The sequence below is a fragment of the Diadema antillarum genome, unplaced genomic scaffold, assembly GCF_040938485.1.
Source record: "Diadema antillarum isolate AM-2024a unplaced genomic scaffold, OU_Dant_1.0 scf00000163, whole genome shotgun sequence".
Taxonomy (NCBI): Eukaryota; Metazoa; Echinodermata; class Echinoidea; order Diadematoida; family Diadematidae; genus Diadema; species Diadema antillarum.
This window is the reverse complement of record NW_027271052.1, coordinates 1,724,463-1,743,130: the sequence shown is the minus strand read 5'-3', so window position 1 is coordinate 1,743,130 and position 18,668 is coordinate 1,724,463. Positions and strand designations below refer to the sequence as shown.

At 39.3% G+C, this 18,668-nt stretch overlaps 1 protein-coding gene across 1 annotated transcript in view; it reads left to right on the top strand.

Annotated features, from left to right (window-relative positions):
* Window positions 1-17,833, top strand: part of LOC139722353 (heterogeneous nuclear ribonucleoprotein K-like) — a 146,659-nt gene extending 128,826 nt beyond the window's left edge. The window contains exons 6-16 of the mRNA XM_071633660.1: window positions 4,855-4,911; window positions 5,931-5,974; window positions 7,414-7,486; window positions 11,031-11,138; window positions 11,743-11,871; window positions 12,592-12,920; window positions 13,779-13,797; window positions 15,637-15,670; window positions 16,188-16,225; window positions 16,628-16,797; window positions 17,751-17,833. Of these exons, the coding sequence (XP_071489761.1) occupies window positions 4,855-4,911; window positions 5,931-5,974; window positions 7,414-7,486; window positions 11,031-11,138; window positions 11,743-11,871; window positions 12,592-12,920; window positions 13,779-13,797; window positions 15,637-15,670; window positions 16,188-16,225; window positions 16,628-16,797; window positions 17,751-17,781 (1,032 nt within the window). The 3' untranslated portion in view covers window positions 17,782-17,833. The remainder of the gene's footprint in view (window positions 1-4,854; window positions 4,912-5,930; window positions 5,975-7,413; window positions 7,487-11,030; window positions 11,139-11,742; window positions 11,872-12,591; window positions 12,921-13,778; window positions 13,798-15,636; window positions 15,671-16,187; window positions 16,226-16,627; window positions 16,798-17,750) is intronic.
* The last annotated feature ends 835 nt before the right edge of the window (window positions 17,834-18,668 follow it).

The following is an 18,668-nucleotide window of genomic DNA, read 5'->3' as shown; positions in this document are numbered from 1 at the left end:
GGAATTCTGCGGTGTGATTTCAAACAATGGCTGAAGCAAGCCTTGAAGGCAGGTGGCTTGCTGAGGAAAGGAGGGAATTAGTGTAACATCAGCTCCCATCCTGGAGGCAGGCTGAGAGAAGGGAACAAAGTAAAGGCAGCAACATTTGGAAGCCTTTCTCCTAGCTCACTCAGTCATGGGATTACACACTATGCAGGATTCTTTCTTCTTCCAGCATGCAACTGTTGCATTCAAATTCAGCCTCTGTTTTATTCTTTTTTATTTTGCCCTTTTCATCGGATAGCAGAGAAAAACATGCACATTTATGCAACCTGAAATGGCACAGAAGCCAATTCCTGTCTTGTAGAACATCTACAGCAAAAAATTTTTCATGAAAATCTGATTTTTGTTTTATTAAAATCTGTCTATTTCTATACATTTTATTGTACTCCTATAAGTGTTCATTTTCATTTTCACATGACACTCGAGTATTGAAATTTGTTATATTTCTGGACCTGACGCTAAATTGTAACTTTGTATTTGACCTTGCATTCCTTTTCATAAATGATTATAATACAAAGTCAGTTAAATAACTTATTGAGAGATATTTTGATTTAACAGTGGAAATAATCAGAAACAGGTAAATGATTGACTTAAATTTATGGCAATATACTACAATACATTACAATACAAAATGGAATGAGTAGGTGTCATTCTATGCATATTCAAATTGTGATATTTCATGTACCTGCCGTTCAAGAGATATATTACAAAAATTTAAAAAAAAGAACATGTGTAATAGCATTGCAGGAGACCATTATCATAAGCAGGTGCTTGATGAGGATAATGGCCTCAGAAATACACATGGCATGATATGGCAAAATGAATGGATAATCAAGTCACATTTGTGTGGCAATGAGTTGCATAATATGTGATGTTTTATGGTCCTGTATGTTCTGTAAATATAGTTGGGACCCATTCTTGAATAAGGAGAGTGGATAGAGAAGGAGGAGCAATGAAATAATTAGTGACATGATCTAATCATCAGATTTGTATTCAGGTGTGTTATCTAGTAGTGGAAAAATCTGAGATTCTGAGACTCCTTAGTTCCTCAGATACAACTTACAGGTACCTGAGCAGCAGTAAGATCAAGCAAACAAAGAAACTAATAGAAACTAAAACAATATGAAATTAAAAGACAAATTTGATATCTGTAGACAAGGATGTGTTCAGATAATCTGATGTATTAGCAAATGTGCATCAGAAATCAAAGGCGCTGTTTTGTGCTTTCAGCTAGTCATTTATAATTACTGCTGAATACTTCAGTTTCACTAGTTAGCCAGGACAGGGCCAGTCTTGTGCTATAGAAGAGTCAATCACATGAGTGCTAATTCTAAAATGTCTCTATGGGAGATACCATTGCATGTAGGGAAATAAGAAAGTGGTCATATTCTATCAGCCACAGTTACTCTTCCTACCGACAGTTTAGGGCTTTGATTCCATGAGTACTTCTAGGAACATGAACTATAATTGAGTCTTACATGGCAGGTCACTTCATTGTGGATTTTGTGTGGTGCAGAGGATACCCCTAAACAGGAGAAGATATAATGAGACTGAAAAGAATATTTAATTCATTTAAACAAGTCAGCCATACGTACCATATCAGGTGATTGTTTAAGTGATCCCATAGCTGCTAATTAATACAAGGATGAGGTAGAACATAGTAGTAGTGGTATTAGCTCAGCAAGAAGAGTAGCTTTGGGGTTAATGGATCACAAATACAATTATCACACAGGAAGATGCATCATTAGAAAATGTGGATTTATTTTAGACTGAATTAGACATGTTTACATTTTGATTATCTTGGCAACGTTTCAAGCCATGTCCCACAGAGATATAAGAGTCAAGTCAAACACAAAATTCTTTTTCAGCCTTGCGTTGAGAGGTAGGCAGCTCTGTAGGGCTTTTAATTAGTCTTTTTCAGTGAGGTCATTTTACCTTTCTCACATAGTGACTGGGGAGAAAAAAAAAGAACTGGACTAATTAAAAGAAGGACAAAAACTGCAGTAATTATCGAAAGAGAGCCTAGTAAATGAAAGCATAGTCAGTTCATTATTATGCTCATTTGCATAATGCCCAAGCCGATGTTTGAGAGAGAGAGGGAAAAAATGATTTCCACAGATGATGGTCGCAGTGTTCAATGAAGCTTGTCCTAGTGGCACGCGCACACCGCTCACTGGCCATTGTTGACTCCTAGACTTACTGGCCACTCAGAGTCCAGTCTTACTGGCTAATGAATTGAGTGCAGCCTCACAGGGAAAGAGAAAATGAGAGAGAGAGAGAGAATGAGTTAAGGGAGAGGGAGAGAGACAAAGAAGGAGAGAGGGGAAGAGGGAGAATAAAAGCAGGCCAACTTACAATGGGTCAATCAGAATCACACAGGCTGTGAGAGGGAGAAGAGTTGAGTCTCTCTCGGAGAAGAGATGAGATGAGGGGTTGTCAAGGAACCAGAAAGGATACCATGGAGGGGTCATCACCGGTGATTCAGGTCTCTTGGAGAAGTCTTAGTTTTGGGAGGAACAGAGAGAGGAGGAGAGAGGAGAAACAAGGAGTAAGAATGGAAGAGGAAGAGATGACACTGTGGGAGATAAGACCAGCCAGGAATGGTAGTATGGAGCAGCAACATATCACTCATCCATCCTGATACATAGAGCTAGTTAGGAGCATCTCTGCCTCTGACTCACTCTTCCATGGGTTGAAGGTTTTACTGGATGTACTGTGAACTATACAGTGCCTTAATGATGGTAAGTTGCTTTAGTCTGTTCTATCTGAGGGAAAATAAATTTTCTTTTGTCTTTTCTGGTTGCTTCCTGTACCTAACATGTGGAGTGAGTTTGAAGTCACACAATGGCCTGTGAAATCTACATCTCAAAGAATTCTGCCTTTCACAGCTTCACTAGTCTGGTTGCTTCACTGACATCAAATTGTGTTTCGGCGTTGTCAGAAGAACATATAGTTTGCAAGAGGTGCATTACCTGCAGAAAGCTGTAAATGGATGCTGACTGTAATCTTTTGTGTTTGCTATAGTTCCTAAAGTGAAGATTATTCGAGAAGACCAATAAACCAACTTGATATTTTCACTCTCTTCTTGTATTTTCAAAGTACAGCTGTGCATAGAGTAATATGACTGGATGCTACATTGCTGAAGATAGGCAAGTGTATCTATTCATCCTGTTTGTGATGCAGTTTCATCTCTTGGCCAATTTGTTTTTTTACATGGTTTGAGCATTCTGCATCGATAGTCTATGTAGAGAGTGTTAATTAGTGTTCTGTATTCTGTCTGTACAAGCACATTGCATTCTTCACCCTCACGCACACACAAAAAGGCCTGTACACTCATCAATAATAAGTCCAGCTGCCATACTAGGTTCTGGTCTCCCCACATCCATCAAAGCCAGGCATCTGGCTACAGTAGCACGCGGCTGCCACGACCCTTTCCCCGACTCCCTCTCACTACGCTCTGCTTTGTTGCCGGCTGGGGTACCCCTCTGCGCACACAATCTGTCGTTATGCCCCCCTATTCTCACAACCCATTCAGGGTATCCCTTTGTCGTCAAGTATTTGTTTAGCCATTGGAACCGCCACGTGCCTCTCGTCAACAAAGGAGGGCGGCACGTATCCCCCCACGACCCCATTGCAAGGCTATTTCATTCTTTCTCTCACATCTCTCTCTCAATCCCTCCTACATATCTCTCTCTTTCTGTTTCTTCTATCCCTCTCTCATTTTCTGCTGTCTGCTATTATTCCTGTCTCTCCATCTTCAACTCCTTCACTAGTTTTAAAACTATGTCTTTGTTTCATGAGAATGAGTGGGACCAACACGACCCTTCTCATGGCGTGTGCCACAGAGCTTTCCGTCCTTGGTAAACAAAAGACCCGGTCATGTGGGTTTGCAGATGCTTGGTCATTGTTATCAGACACTATGTCAATGAAGACAAAGAGAAGATAATCTCTGAGGGAAAAAAAAGTCAATCCTCTGGAGATTTGTGGATTGGAAGACAGGTGGATGACACTGAAGAGATAGTTCTACCAATCAGCTCTCAGCATCCTTTGTCAAGATAATCCTCCCTTTTACAAATTAGCCAGGAATTGGTATGAAGAAGCGTTTGTGTGAAGAAAATAGCTGAACAAATCCTCTTTGACTTGTCCATACTTGCTGTAGACCAGCTGACCTGAGTCTTGAATATTTGTTGATGACCAAAAACAATGTAGTTTGTGCAAGACCATTCAGTGGGATTGTGTGTTTCTGTTTGTCTCCATCTTTGTAGAATATGTGTGTGATGCGAGCTCCTCGACTCCTGCAGAGCAAAACATGCATCATCTGTGATCTTCTTTTCTCTGCTATTATGATACAGAGCATGATTCAAACTAGATTTTACCTTCACAAACAGTGCATTGTAATGTCCTTTTCTCTATTATCTGTTTATTGCAACATGGGATTCAAAGTAGAACATTGAAACATACTGACATGTGTGGGGGGGGGGGTTTCTCTCTTTCTCTCTTTCCCTCTTTTCTCACTTTAATATTCAAATATAATATAAAGGTGTTCTTGCTCAAGTCATCATTTTGAAAAGCCTTAAGTATGATATTTGCCTTCTTTGTACCATGGTATTAGTAGTCTATACCCAAATTTCAGTGAAGCCTGTCTTATATTGTAATACATCAAGCCTCGTCTCCATATTACTAAATGCATTAATTTAATGTGAAATCTTGTACGGTAGTTCTTCTCATTCAGCGTTGCAAAAAGAATGAAAATTTGCTTTCATCCAATGCTGTGAGTAAGGTGTGATTTTTTCCACTGCTTTCTTCATACAGAGTGCTGGTGGAATCATTGGCAAAGCTGGTGCAAACATCAAACAGCTGAGAGGCAAGGTAGGTATCTGGCTCCTGCCTGGAGGATGAGGAGGTAGACTGGGGTTTCATGCAGAAATGGTGTCTAATTTACCAGAAAATAACAGTCTTTGGGGATTCAATATCAGTTGGTTCATAGGCATGTACACTGTGTTGGCAACTTACTGTGATGAAAAAAGTAGGGGGGGGGGAGCAAAAGTTTTTAACATTGAAATAGCTCGTATTGATGAAATGTTGTTTTAGCAAGTCCTCACTTTTTTCATTCACTGGTATTGATGAACCATCACTTGTCTCATGAAAACATGAACATGGGTGGATAGGGAGACTGACATGCAAGTTGTGTTTTCATAGCATGGAATCATGTCATATAAATTCATCTAAGGAACTTTGAGTTCTTAGGCCCATACCAAAAGAGCCCCATTGGTTCAGCCATTGAAGCAGACTAGTGATTGAAATGTCCCCGTCCTAGAGGCTTACAGCCATTCTCTCTTCTATCCCCCCTCCACGCTGGCCCCGGCCCTCTGATGTCTTCTCCATCCGCCCCACCTCCGATCCGAACCGCAATGTGCCACCGAACTCTGGGTCCGGCCCCACCCTGGCTCTGGCCCCGCCCTGGCTCTGGCCCCGCCCTGACTCTGGCCCCGCCCTGGCTCTGGCCCTACCCCGGCTCCTCCTCACACCTGTATCGATCCATGGGTGCCGTACAAATGTGATCCCTTGACCTCCAAACTGACCGGATTGCCCGTGGTACTCCCGGCCACCAAATTGACCAATACCAATTAAAAATATGATCTGAACATGGATCAAATGTGGCTTCCCATTGACTCCCATCATGGCGGTTCTCTGCCTCTGGCCTCAAACTTGAAAACCACCCTCTCCACTCTTCGGATCTGCACCTGGCCCATCTCTCCCTTCCATCATTTGACCTGACCCCGGCCCAACCTCCTGACCCGGCCCAACCTCCTGACCTGGTCCGCACGGTGTGATATCACTCCAATCCAACCACCACCGATCCGTGGTCGGCCCGTCCATCCCATCAGTTCAATGCCACCGTTACAGTGCCTGATTGCAGTGGGCCGGAGCGGTACGTCCCCACTGCTTGCTAGCTTCACCAGTACACATCTCCCGCCTATTGTGATGATTTTGTTTGATTTATCAAGATTTTAAGCTTCATTACAATCTTAATCACAAGAGCTTACCTATTGTTTCTTATCTATCAAGTTGTGGGTAAAATCCAAGTAGAGTGGTTTGACAGTGATCTAGCATGCCAGCTGTATGGTTTGTTAGTTGCATTGCATTTCATTTCAAACATGTACAGTATATTTGTATGTATATGTATAAATGTTTGTGTGTTTGTGTATGTTGGTATTTAGTATGTTATGTGTATGTTTGTATATTTGTATTATTTTTCTGTCAAGTTCTCTTTTACTGTTAAAGTTGACTGCATCTATCCATGTCTTTTTTTAGTAATCTTCCTGAAGCACAAGAAAACTTTGATTAATGCAAGGATTTTTTTGCTACTTACATTTTCATTCATCCCTCTAAGAGCTAGATTCAAACCTACAGCAGTGATAATCACACCTCTGGCATCAAATACATACATACATGTATTTCAATTGAGTAATAATAATGTGCACAGAAGTTGACCTTTTTTGAAAGAGGACATTTAGAGCCAACTACTGGCATCCTTTGTGATGCATCGTTAAATATCTTTATTCTTACACATTTTTTTTGTCTCTCTCTCTCTTTCAGTCATTAGTTTAGAATGAGCTAATATTTACATTGTTTATGAACAAGAAATGGCAACCCAAGGCTGTTTTGGTTTTTGATTCACTCAAATCAAATGATGTGTAACAAGTCAAAACATTTATTGATCACATTCAATTATTTCTGTTTAGATAATCTGGCATCACCTTCCAAGGCAAAAGTGGGATATGGGAACATGTTTGTGATGAAAAATCCATTTTATTTTTCTCCCCCAATCTGCATGCCCAGTATGCAAGCATGGTTTCAACCATACTCCATGACAAAATGTGTTGTTATCATGTACATTTTGTCTTAACCTTTTATTTCATGCAAATATGTCAATAGCACTTCAGGCTTGTTTTCATCCAAATGATAGACCCGTGGAGAATTTTCCTTGCTCTGTCTCATCCAGTCCTAAGCATGTTCTAAAGTACCTCACCACCACCCCCCCCCCCCCCCAAAAAAAAAAAAACAACCAAATACCAAGTGTTCAGAAAAGGAAACCTGTTTTGAATTGTTTTTCCTATTTTCAAGAAAAGGGTCATGAATCAAAAACAGTATTTCTTTAAGATTTTGCAAGCTTTTTTCCTCAAAGTAACTTACTGATACATTGGCTTGATTGAAATTCATCTAGAGATCTGAATAGCAGCGGTGAAACTAATGCCATGAAGCCCCATGTAGGCTGTTAGAGGTGTGTATCTAACACTAGGTTTTAAACTGGCAAGAGGATTTACTGCTGGTTTTCTTCTTCTCCTGCCCCCCTGGCCTCTTCCACAGTATCCTCACCATCGTGACAGACCTCGAGGCTGCCCTGGAATGCATCCAAGAGATCATACCCATATTGGACGCGGTAAGAGATAGTTCATTCTCTGAATTCAGACATCTTTAGCCAGTCGCTCAATTTGAAACATGTTCATTCTTGTCGTCCCAGAACAGCAAGAGTAACATGTTACTATGCTCGCTCGCATCACTTGGTGAAACTTAAAAATTGTTCTGTGTGTTATAAATCATGAAACTGAACATAAAATGCATGACACCTGTTTGCTACTTTTCACTTGTCAAAGACTGGATAAGTCCTTCAGCTCTTAGTTATTCTTCTCCACATAAGTATGAGATTGTGAGTGTATGTCTGTTACACTTCATGAATTTGGATAAGAATGCTGAAAATGTTAATGCTGATTTGAATAAAAATCAAAGCCCAAGAACAAAGAAGCCTAAGGGGTTATAAGACTGGTTTCTACACTGGGTGGCTGGTGGAGACTTAGTGTCAGCAACAAGCTTGGAGATGCTGAGATAGAAAGCAAGATAGGACGAGGGTCGGGTAGTATGATTCTAGATATGCTAATGAGGGAAACGAATCCTGTAGGTTCAGGAGTTGAGCTGCGGTAGAAGTGTGTGACGGGATGGTGCGTACACACTGCCCTCGTGAGACCGGCTTGTGCGAAAGCGAGGTGGGATGGAATTACAGCCCTGCTCCAAAATGCAAGATGTACCTCCTTAGTGTGACTAGCAATCAGAGAGAGGTTCTGAGAATAATTCAGGTGGCAAGGCAAGGAGACATATTTGTTCCATTCTCATCTTTTATGTGTTTGGACCGTATGGTAACAACTAATACAAAACCTACAACATGTTATGCATAATACCTGTTTACTACTTTCCCTCATCCTCAAGAATGATAAGTAAACAGGTCAGGAGAGGATGTGTAAGCAATCGGAAGCTATCAAAATAAACCCAGATTCTAAAACTGAGGGGGCAAAAATTATGTAAATAGCTAGAATAGCTAAAACTAAAATCCCTATGATCCAAAAAGAGGAGAATAGATGTGTTTACTCAGTTTGGCTCCAGATGACATTCCACATCAGAGGGAAAAAAAAAGAGGAAAAAAATGTCCTTGTAATGTCCTGTTTTTCAGTAGCCTCAAACAAACAATGTGAATATTTGTTGAGGTGACCAATACAAGTGTGGTGGATTGGCAAGCCTTGCACAAGGTCTGACATGAGATCAACTGGCAACATTAACAGTTCATCTCCCAGTAAAGTGTCAAGATAGACCAGCTGAAAGATGGCTTCTCACCCACCTGTAAGCTGAACTGTCATCCATCACCAGCACCCCACCTGACCCCACCCCACCTTTCTTCACACCATGACATGTTAGATGATGCAGCAGTGTTGGCCTGTATCTCACCGTTCTCTCACTCTCCTCCCTCTTTGAGTTTCAAGCTCCTCTCAGCACTGTGCTGGAGGTGGAAAGCTGCCTTAATCTCGGTGGATGGATGGCAGACTGTGAGGAAATAGAGTAGACTTGATGCTTAGCAAGCATTTCATTCTAGATGCGGAAACTTGGAGATACTGATGTATGAGAGAAGCATTACAATTCAAAAGATTTTATAGAATACTGGAAAAACACCCTCTAGAGAAGAGTCTTTAAAAAAAAAAATGGGCAGAGTGTGATGTCATGAGAAGCATCAAAGATATTTGTATCAGATAAATGCAAAGAATTCTTACAATAATGGATGCCAACACAGCATTAGTTACAGTTGTTTTGAGAGCAAAGTGCAAGAGTATTAGGCTTGAGTTACAATTCTTGTTACCACATAATTGCCCTGTAACATTCTACTTTGCTTTAGCTTATCATTTGAGATGTTTGAATCCTTGCTTTCTTTCGTCTGTCTGCTCTGTTGTCCATCTGCTCAGAGCCCCCCCCCCCCTTTCTGCTTAGAGCCCCTCCCTTATTCTGCTGAGAGCCTCTCCCCTTTCTGCTCAGGGCCCCTCCCTCATTCCGCTCAGAGCCCCTCCCCTTCCGCTCAGAGCCCCTCCCCCTTTCCGCTCAAAGCTGCCTCTTTCTGATGTGACCCTATCTGTCGATGGTAGCTGCAGACTCATGCTGACAAGGGAGTGAGTTGTAGCATGACAATGTCATTTCAGTGATTATCTGCATCATTGCTGCTCTGTGATGTGGGCAGAGAATACAGCCTTGCTTGCTTCTAGCACTCATCTGTGAAATGCTTGCATTTATTTCAGAATTTCATGTCATTCTTGTTCAGGTCAGAAATCTCTCTTCTTGTCTTTATTGAATTGAGAAGGGAAAATTCTTTGATATGAAAAGCCTCTTATTTCTACACCTGAATTCATTTCATGTGAAATCCCATCTTACTCTCTTCTCTTCTCTTCTCATCTCATTTTTCCTCCTCTGTTTTTTTTTCCTCTCTTCTTTTCCCTTCTATAATCATCTCTTCTCTTCTATTTTCTTCATTTTTCTTCTTCTTCCCTTCTATAATCATCTGTTTTCTTCTGTTTTCTTCTTTTTCTTTTTCTTCTCTTTTCTTCTCTTTTCTCTTTTTTCTTCTCTTTTCTTTCCTTCTCTTCACTCTTCTCTTCTCTTTCTTCTTTTTTTTCTTCTCTTCTTATCTCTTCTCCTTCCTCTGTACTCTCCTTTTCCTTTTCTTTCCTCTTCTCTCTTTCATCCACCTGCTATCAATTTCTATTCAGGAAGGTGATAAATTACAATCCATTATACAACGCATTGGCAGCTGCAGAGAGATTTTAAAAGCCTGCATTGAATCCAATTGCTCATCATTCTCAACTAACCTTTGATATTTAAGTTGCATGGCTGTTTAAGATGTGTTGTACAATGCCTACAATATACAGTGTGCATTGGATGTGATGTATGAGTTACTTTTAAGCAAGCTATAGTTTTCATCTGAAATCAATATGATTCTGAAAGCTATTCCTACCATAAAAAAATTAATATAAGAATCCTTACAAAAGCATATCATTTGAAGAGGCAGTTTTCTTTCAGATTACTGAGTATTAACTTGCCCATTTCATTTTTTTGGTTTGAGATTGAACTGTGGCAGCAAGTTATACAAATAACTTTCAAATTGTTGAGTATTAACTTGCCCATTTTGATTATTGTGTGAGATTAAACAGTGGCTGTGAATTGCACAAATTTACAGACCTGGAATCAGGAATAGCAGCTCAGACGTCAGCTATCATTATTCCAAACAAAGCTTGTTGGCTGTACGTCATGAAACATATATTAGTTACAGAGTAGAAGATTTTTCTATAGTTCTTACACAATGCAATAACTTCCATGATTTATGAAGATGTGACTTTTGGTATCATTGTTCTTGTTTTGTCTTTTTCTTTGAATGAAAATCTTTTTTCCAAACATGATTTACAGTGAGGTGGGTTTGTCATGTTGACTTTGGCCAATACTTGTATGGTCATGCATGTAATGTAAAAACAAAAGGAAAAGTCCTAACTATGTTGTATCAGTACCAATGTTTAATTTTCGACTTATTTGTACAGATCGACTGGAATATTTCCCCTGAATGTATTTACATTCGTGCTGGTTTTTCATATTTTTTTCACTTTTTTTTTCTATTCATACAGAGTGAGCAGAAACCTGAGAGTTTCATGGTCAGGTTGCTTGTCCATCAAAGTTTAGCCGGAGCCATCATTGGCAAGGAAGGATGCAAATCAAAGAAATCCGTGAGGTTAGTATACGTCTTGTGTCTCAGTTCAATATATCCCTTGTTTGTGTCTCCACATCTCTTCATGTTAAAACATTGTCTAACACAATGTATATATTATAGTGTATGCATAGGCATTAGATAGTCAGACTATACTTGTCATCTCTTTTCTCTCATCTTTTCCATCACTCTCATTCCTGGTCTAGCCATTTGATGTTTAGTTTTCACTCTGTGTGTTACATTCATACTTGTGTGATGTGGTTTGCATGTTATTTCAGTTCTTGCTTCTCTGTTCATGTTTCTTAATGTGTCTCTCATTCTTCCACTCTACTCTTTTGCTGTCTTGAAGTTTGCCAAAGGTTTTATTTTCTCTGTATGAAAATGATATTTCCATTTATTAATGTCTGTGTGTATGTGTTTGTGTGTGTATTTACCCATCTTTCATCTTAGCAAAAGAGAAGATATTATAGATCCTCTCTGTTACTGATAACCCAGTGAGTTTAAAATGGCTTCCATCATCAGTGAAATGATGATGTAACATGTCCCAGATACTGAGCCTTTTTATCCTACTGGTATGAGTATGATGTAACATTGATTGAAGATTGTCCCCCTTGTTCCTGGTCCTTCTACAGCAAAGTGGAGCCAACATAAAGGTGTTCTCTGATGTTTGCCCCAACTCCACGGATCGCATCATCCAAGTGGGTGGGGTCACTGATAAGATCATTGATGCTTTGCGAGAGTTACAGAATCTGATCAGTGCTGTAAGTATCTCAGTGTATGTAGTCTGAATACTGTCATAGACTGTGGATATATTCATACTGTTTAGAGATAATTGCATGCATGTGTGAGTACAGAGTTAGTCTTATTCCAGCCCTTTGTAGTAATCTGAATCTAACTACCCCTTACCGAGCAGGACAAACAAGATTTGTTCATTGTCCCTTTGTAATCTTTTTATGGAAGGCTTATAGAAATTTTAGTGACACTGAATATATGTTTTGTCAAGCATAAAACAAGAAATTTGAGAAACGTATTTGAAGTATCTGGTAGGAGTAGAGAACCAAGCTGCTCTGTAGCCAACAGGTCTTAACTAGATGTGTTTTGCTAGTAAACCAGTTGGCTTATCATCACAGATTTAAAGGCATTCAAATAATGTGGGATGTTTTGATCTATAAGAATGGAAACCAACGGAGAATATGTGTGTTTTTTTTCTCAGATGTTGAATGTAGATAAATGAAAACCTTACATACAAAGCAGTGTATATACAAATATAATGAGATTTATGCCATACCATTCGTATACAGACATCCTTCCTAGTGTTGCACTGTATTTCTTGAGTCAGAAATTTCCTGCTAATGTTTGTATTTCAATCTGTCCGTGCCTGTAAACAAATCAGTCATAGCTCCATGCACCACAGTGCCTGTATCGATCATCGAGGGTCATGTGTGTGTTTAATTTGATTTGTGATTTCTCCTTCCATGCAGACTCCAATAAAAGGCCCTTCCCAGCCCTACGACCCCTACTGCTTCGATCCCTTTTATGCTCTCACTTATGGAGGCTACACGGGCTCCACAGACAGCAAAAAAGGGGGCGGTGGGGGAAGGATGGGGGGACATAGTATGGGGCGTGGAGGAGGCCAGTATGGGGGCGGAGGTCGCCCCATGGGAGGATTTGACTACATGGGAGGCGGTGGTAGAGGAGGACGAGGGAGAGGGTATGGTGGACGTGGGCTGTTTATGAACCCTGTGGGAGGAATGAGTGGAAACAGAGGAGGAAGAGGAGGAGGAGGAGGAAGTCGACTCCCAGAACCATTGTGAGTCATCAAATCTTGTCTTTAATAGCATGTCTGGTCTTTTCTCTTTTTATGTGTCTCTATAGTTTATCTCATCTCTTCCATTCTGTCTGGAGTGTTTTGTCTTCTATAGAATACTGATAACCTAGTTTTGGGAGATTAAAGCAATTCCTGTGTTGTTTTTCTTTTTGGCTTCATCTCATTCCAGCCATATACCTGTTGTTGTCTTTCCTCGGATCTACTTTTCATATTTTCTAGTTTCACCAGTCCATCTGTTTTTCCTCATAATTGTCTCTTTGTTATTTCCTTTCCATATGGCCATTCTGTCCTCTGTACTTTCCACTTGGTCCAAATATGTCTACTGTGTATGAAGGAAATGTGAAATATTATTGAATTGCATATTATAGTGTGAGGTCTTATACATGAAAACTGATCAAAATGGTGCTATTTTGGGTACTTAAAACAACACACCACATTGAAACAAAAAGACAGAGTAATGTCTTTATATATCGTATTTTTGAAATCAGACATGAGTGTAAAATGCATAAATCCTAATTCAGAGTATTTGACAGTGAAGATGGTGGAGTTACTCAATAGACTGTGCCATGTCAGTCAGGCAGTCCATGGATATTACTAGTATCTCGTTGATATATTAGTGTATCAATTAGAGTAGAGCTGTGTATCAAGAATACATGTTGATGTTGTGGCAAGTGAAAACAAAATTAATGGCTTCCTCTTGTATCGCGTACATGTAAGCTTATTTTTGATAGCGTATCTTGCTTGTTTTTATGTTGTTGTTCTCATAATTTCAATCATCTTGTGATCCTTAACATTAAATTGAGAATTTTCCCCTTTCTTTCTCTCTTTCTTTAACTACAGGGATCCTGCATTCTACAATGTAAGTATATAGCCTGTAATGCTATATTTCTAGTGGATTGGTTTGACTTCTTATTGCTATTGAGTAGATGTCATATCTTCACAATTTTTTTTCAGGCATTAGATATTAAGCAAAGAGCAGAAGATATAATTTATCTTATTTAAAGTATATCATGTAAGATCTGTGTGATTAAAAACCTCAAGTGAGATCTGTGCAACAGTTGTGATTTTCTGCCTTTATAATTTGTTGTCAAAGTAAAGGCAGAAATATCTGCCTAGTAATGCGTGCATGCAGTCCTTGCCAAAAAAAAAAAAAATATGAGCTATTCAGATATACGATGGAAGAGGCTTATAGAGAAATGCCGGAGTGCCCTGGTTATGCTGATTATGGGCAATGTAGAGAAGGGGATCAGCTTGCTAACGAGGAATGAACGTGTCTTGGCCTGCTTGCTATCAGAGCTCTCCTCACACTCATACCAGGCAAGTGGAAAGAGACCAAAAGAAGTTGATAGAAATATCAAAATATTCATCAATTCCATAAGGTTTTATGAAATGAGCTCAAGTCCACAGCAAGAGATGACTTAGAGACATCGAATAATCCCCTCCGAGCGCTGGAGAGATTTTGTCAGAATCTCAGGGGATTTTACAACCTCATTAGTATGCTGATTAACCAAGTCTTCATCTCCAATTTTATCTTTCTTTCTTTCTCAATCTTCTCTTTCCCTCGTTCCTTCCATCCTTCTACATCTTCCTCTTTTACCTCTTGTATTTGTGTCTAGTGGTGTGTGTTGCGTCTTGTGTGAAATAGGAAAGGAAGAGTTGAAATGAGAAGCCTGGCTGTTAAAGCCCGTTGGAAATCAATAGATAGAACCATCTAGTAGGGAGAAGGCAGGCTACAATGAACTTCAACCTGTTTTCCATAGCTGGCAAATTGGAACAATTACACATGCACCATTGGTTGTCCTCCTTCATATCTACGAAGTTGTTATTGTATCTATGAATAGAATATTGTATTTACAAATAGAATGAAATTATATTGCTTTCGTAGTCATTGAAGCATATTCATGGGTTGTTTACTCTTTTTCACAGTTTATCCCTTTTGTATGTCCCTCTCTTTCATCCTTTAAAGAGCGTATGTAATTTAGTGCCATAGCCTCATATCAGGCAGATGAAGCCTCTGAGTATAGTTATCCAGGAATGCTTTAGGATATTGAGTGAAAGTAAGTGTGAGGAAGAGTAGAGAGAGAGAGAGAGATGAATTGAGTCTTCAAATAAAGCTAGATTGACAGGAAGCCCTAGGGTGTTTGTACTTCTACTCCTGGTGTAGGAGTACAGTCTTCTTCCAAGTGGTGTGTTTGAAGGTTTGTGGTCAATGTGAGTTGTTATCACAGCTGTGTTCATCCAGCAAACGGGCTGCTGCTCCTCTAGACAGACAATTGAATCTCCACAGCTCTCTCACTTCATCTTAGCCCCTTCCTATTCTTCCTATTCTTCATTCTGCTTTGCAGTGTCCAATTGTATCAAGGCTCTAAGTTATTCTGGATATTCATTTTTGATGCAGTGGACTGACTTTGATTTTCATTTTAAATTTCATATTAATGAAAAACATGAATATTGGGAATTAGTGCATTTATGCAAGTTTTTATATTTTCCATCGAAAAGCATGTCATTTTCATTTCTTTTTCCACAATGAAGGTTTTTCTTTTTCCTCCAAAGAACTTGTACTTCATAGTTTTCTCTCATCATTCTATCCTCATATCTATTCACTTCTAAGATATTTTTTGGGTTGTGGCATCCAATGGCACAATATGCTACCTGATACTTGGACTAATATTTCTTCTGTGTTTCTTTCTTCTCTCAGCAGAGTGGACGTGATGGATTTGAAAGCTTAGAGAGTGAGTATGATGCTGTCTCCTTTCTTCTATCAACCAGTAGACGAAGGGATATCCCAATATACCAAAGCAGAAGTAGATTGTAAAAGAATTGTTAGTGCCTATTGTTCATTTCATAAAATTTCAATGACAATCCTTACTTCACAGTTAGATACTGGACAAAAGAAATGAGGGTATTTTTTCTGTAATGTCTAAGGTAGCATAAATAAATGTTGATACTAGTAATTAGATTTCTGAGGCAACATCATAGAGATTGCATAGGAGCTTTACCTGTTTTGACGTGGTTCATCCTCTCATTTCACTTGTTTGAGGTTCTACTCTCTAGCTCAGTGAACCGGTGACATGTGCAAAATGCAGATGATATCTAGAATTAAAAATGTACTTGTAGGATAGTGAATGCAAGATGAGAACCTTTTTATATTCTGTGAGTGAAGCAAACATGGATGTTTAGCTTCATGCTGAATGACTTCTCTGCTCCTTTCTGGTTTGACATCTTTCTATTTCATTTCTCTCCTTTCAGACACAGAGAGGACAATACAGGTCACGATCCCTAAAGATGTGAGTCATTTTCATTCCTTTAACATACATGTTTTACACTGATGAAAGAGATCATTGTTGTCAATAGTACCTTTCACCACTGTTGGACAGTGTAAATTACAAACAGGCAAATAGGCTGGGGGGGGGGGGGGGGGGTAAATAGAGTAAATGCAATAATGATTTTAAAAACAAAGGATAGGTCACTGAATGAACAAGGCTGTTCATTTTTTTTCCTTCAAAGTACATCAAAATGATCACTCTCTTACCTATGAAGCATTGTGCAAAGGAAACTCAATAAGCCTCCCAAGAATATTTTCCAGTTTGATCACCACTAGAATCTTGTATTCTGTGTAGAGTTCGAGTGATGTCAGGTTTGATGTTTGCAAGCAATCAATGCTGTGACTTCTTTCTTTGTACTCGTAGTTAGCTGGCGCCATCATTGGGTCTCAAGGGTCCAGGATCCGTGCCATTCGAACACGCAGCTGTGCAACCATCAAGATAGAGGACGCCAAGCCTGACTCCATTGATCGCATCATCACCATCACGGGCACAGACGACCAGATCAACTACGCCCAATACCTGCTCCAAGAAAGGTACATTTGATCATCTCACACATAGAATGTTTTCAGAATATAACATTGACAACTAAAATGTAGAAATTTGACATCAGCAAAAAGTTTGAGAGTACTTCTCCCAGTCCAACTTATACCAGCTTCTACAAGGTGCTGCTAGGTGACTTTGTAATTCCACTGAATGTGCATGGTACTCGTACTGCTGCTGGTCCTTGCCACCGTCTGGTTTCACCCTACATCTACTCTCTAATAGCCGTCTGCCTAGAGGAAAGAGACAGGCTAGAGATGGAATATATCAACAGTCCTGCCTTTGGCCCCATGGAAGACTAGTGATTTTGTTGTTGTGAATCTCTGTGAGCAAACAAAAAATCACTGTCGGCCACTGGGGAGGAGGGCACACTCATCCGGTCATCCCTCAACGAATCGGTCTCAAAGGCATCCCAGGAGGGTTCTTAAAGGATTTCCTACTGATGTCATCAATGACAGTGACTTTGACATGAGTGGCTGCTTTAATAGCACCATCATTAGTAGCTTCTGTTCTGACATATATGATTGTACTGACAGAGACATTTCACATCTGAATGATACACTTTACACATTAGTATTTATCAAGAGTGTCATTCTAAAAACACAAATTAATTTCTTACAAGATTGATGATGTGATTCACAGTGAAAATTTGTTACAGATTTCTTGAAGCAAGGTCATGAGTTATTCAAAAAGTGCAACTGAACATTAGTACCTTGTTTTTGCTAATGAATTTCTTAAGTGAAGTCATTTCATCATTAGTGTCAACTGTAAAAGATGTAAATTATTGAGAGTATTACCAAAGTCATTGTAACAAATAATCTGTCCTACAGGGAAGATAAAGTAAGATAAGGAAGCAATTTAAGTGACTGTCAGAAAAACATGGTTTAAACAGAGTGTCTGCTTACTCAAAGTATGTGTTCTTCCTTTCCATCTCTCACCCATACAGTGTGAGGCAGTTCTCTGGGCTGAAGTACTAGGGACTGAAAGCAGCTGGATCAGTGAAACATGTGTCAAAAAGACTCGTCTCGGTCAAAAAGACTCGTCTCGGTCAACACATTTCATCTCATTATGTTTGAGACTAAGGCAGGATGTATAAAGTGTACTCACAGTCTCTCCATTCTCATTGCTAGATGTTCAAGGCACACAGAACAAATGTCAAAGCAGCTGTAGTAGACAAAGAAATGCCTTCATGTGTGATGCAAACTGTTCTAGCTATCTCGTGTACTTTTCAAAATCCCCCAAAGCTTGTAGGTCATATGATCATGGTGAGTTCAATGATTCATTCAAGGTTTTGGCTGTATTTGAAGAATTTCAAGGAAATCTAGTAATTTCCTGTCATCATCATGATGCTCAACTGCAATCTAAGATCAGTCTTGTAATTTGTTTGCTGAAATCTCTTTTGTCTTTTGTAAAGATGGGGGAAAAAAAAAGATTAATGGAAGTATTTCATGTACCTGAAAGAGGACTAGTATTTTTGCCATTGTAGTTGAAGTACATCAATCAAGATTTTTTGATCATTTTGCCAAAAAGTAAGAATTTTTGCAGACTGCATTGTTTTTGTAATAACATATACATTTCACACAAAATATTTGTGTGAAATATGATGTGAAATTGTCTGACATTTTCAGATCTTTGCAACATGACTCACTGCTAGAATTAGCATTGTGTAGAGGTGTTAAGGATTTTATTTTACTGCAATGTACTGTAATATCCATAGATAAAGAGTGAAATCAACCACACAAATTTTAATGCAGTCCTTTTTAATCTCTGCTTCTCAACTTTTTTCAACCCGAGGCCCACTTTGGCTCCTACCTTTTTTTTTTTCTTTTAAAGCATATAGTTAGCTCAAATATCATTATGAATC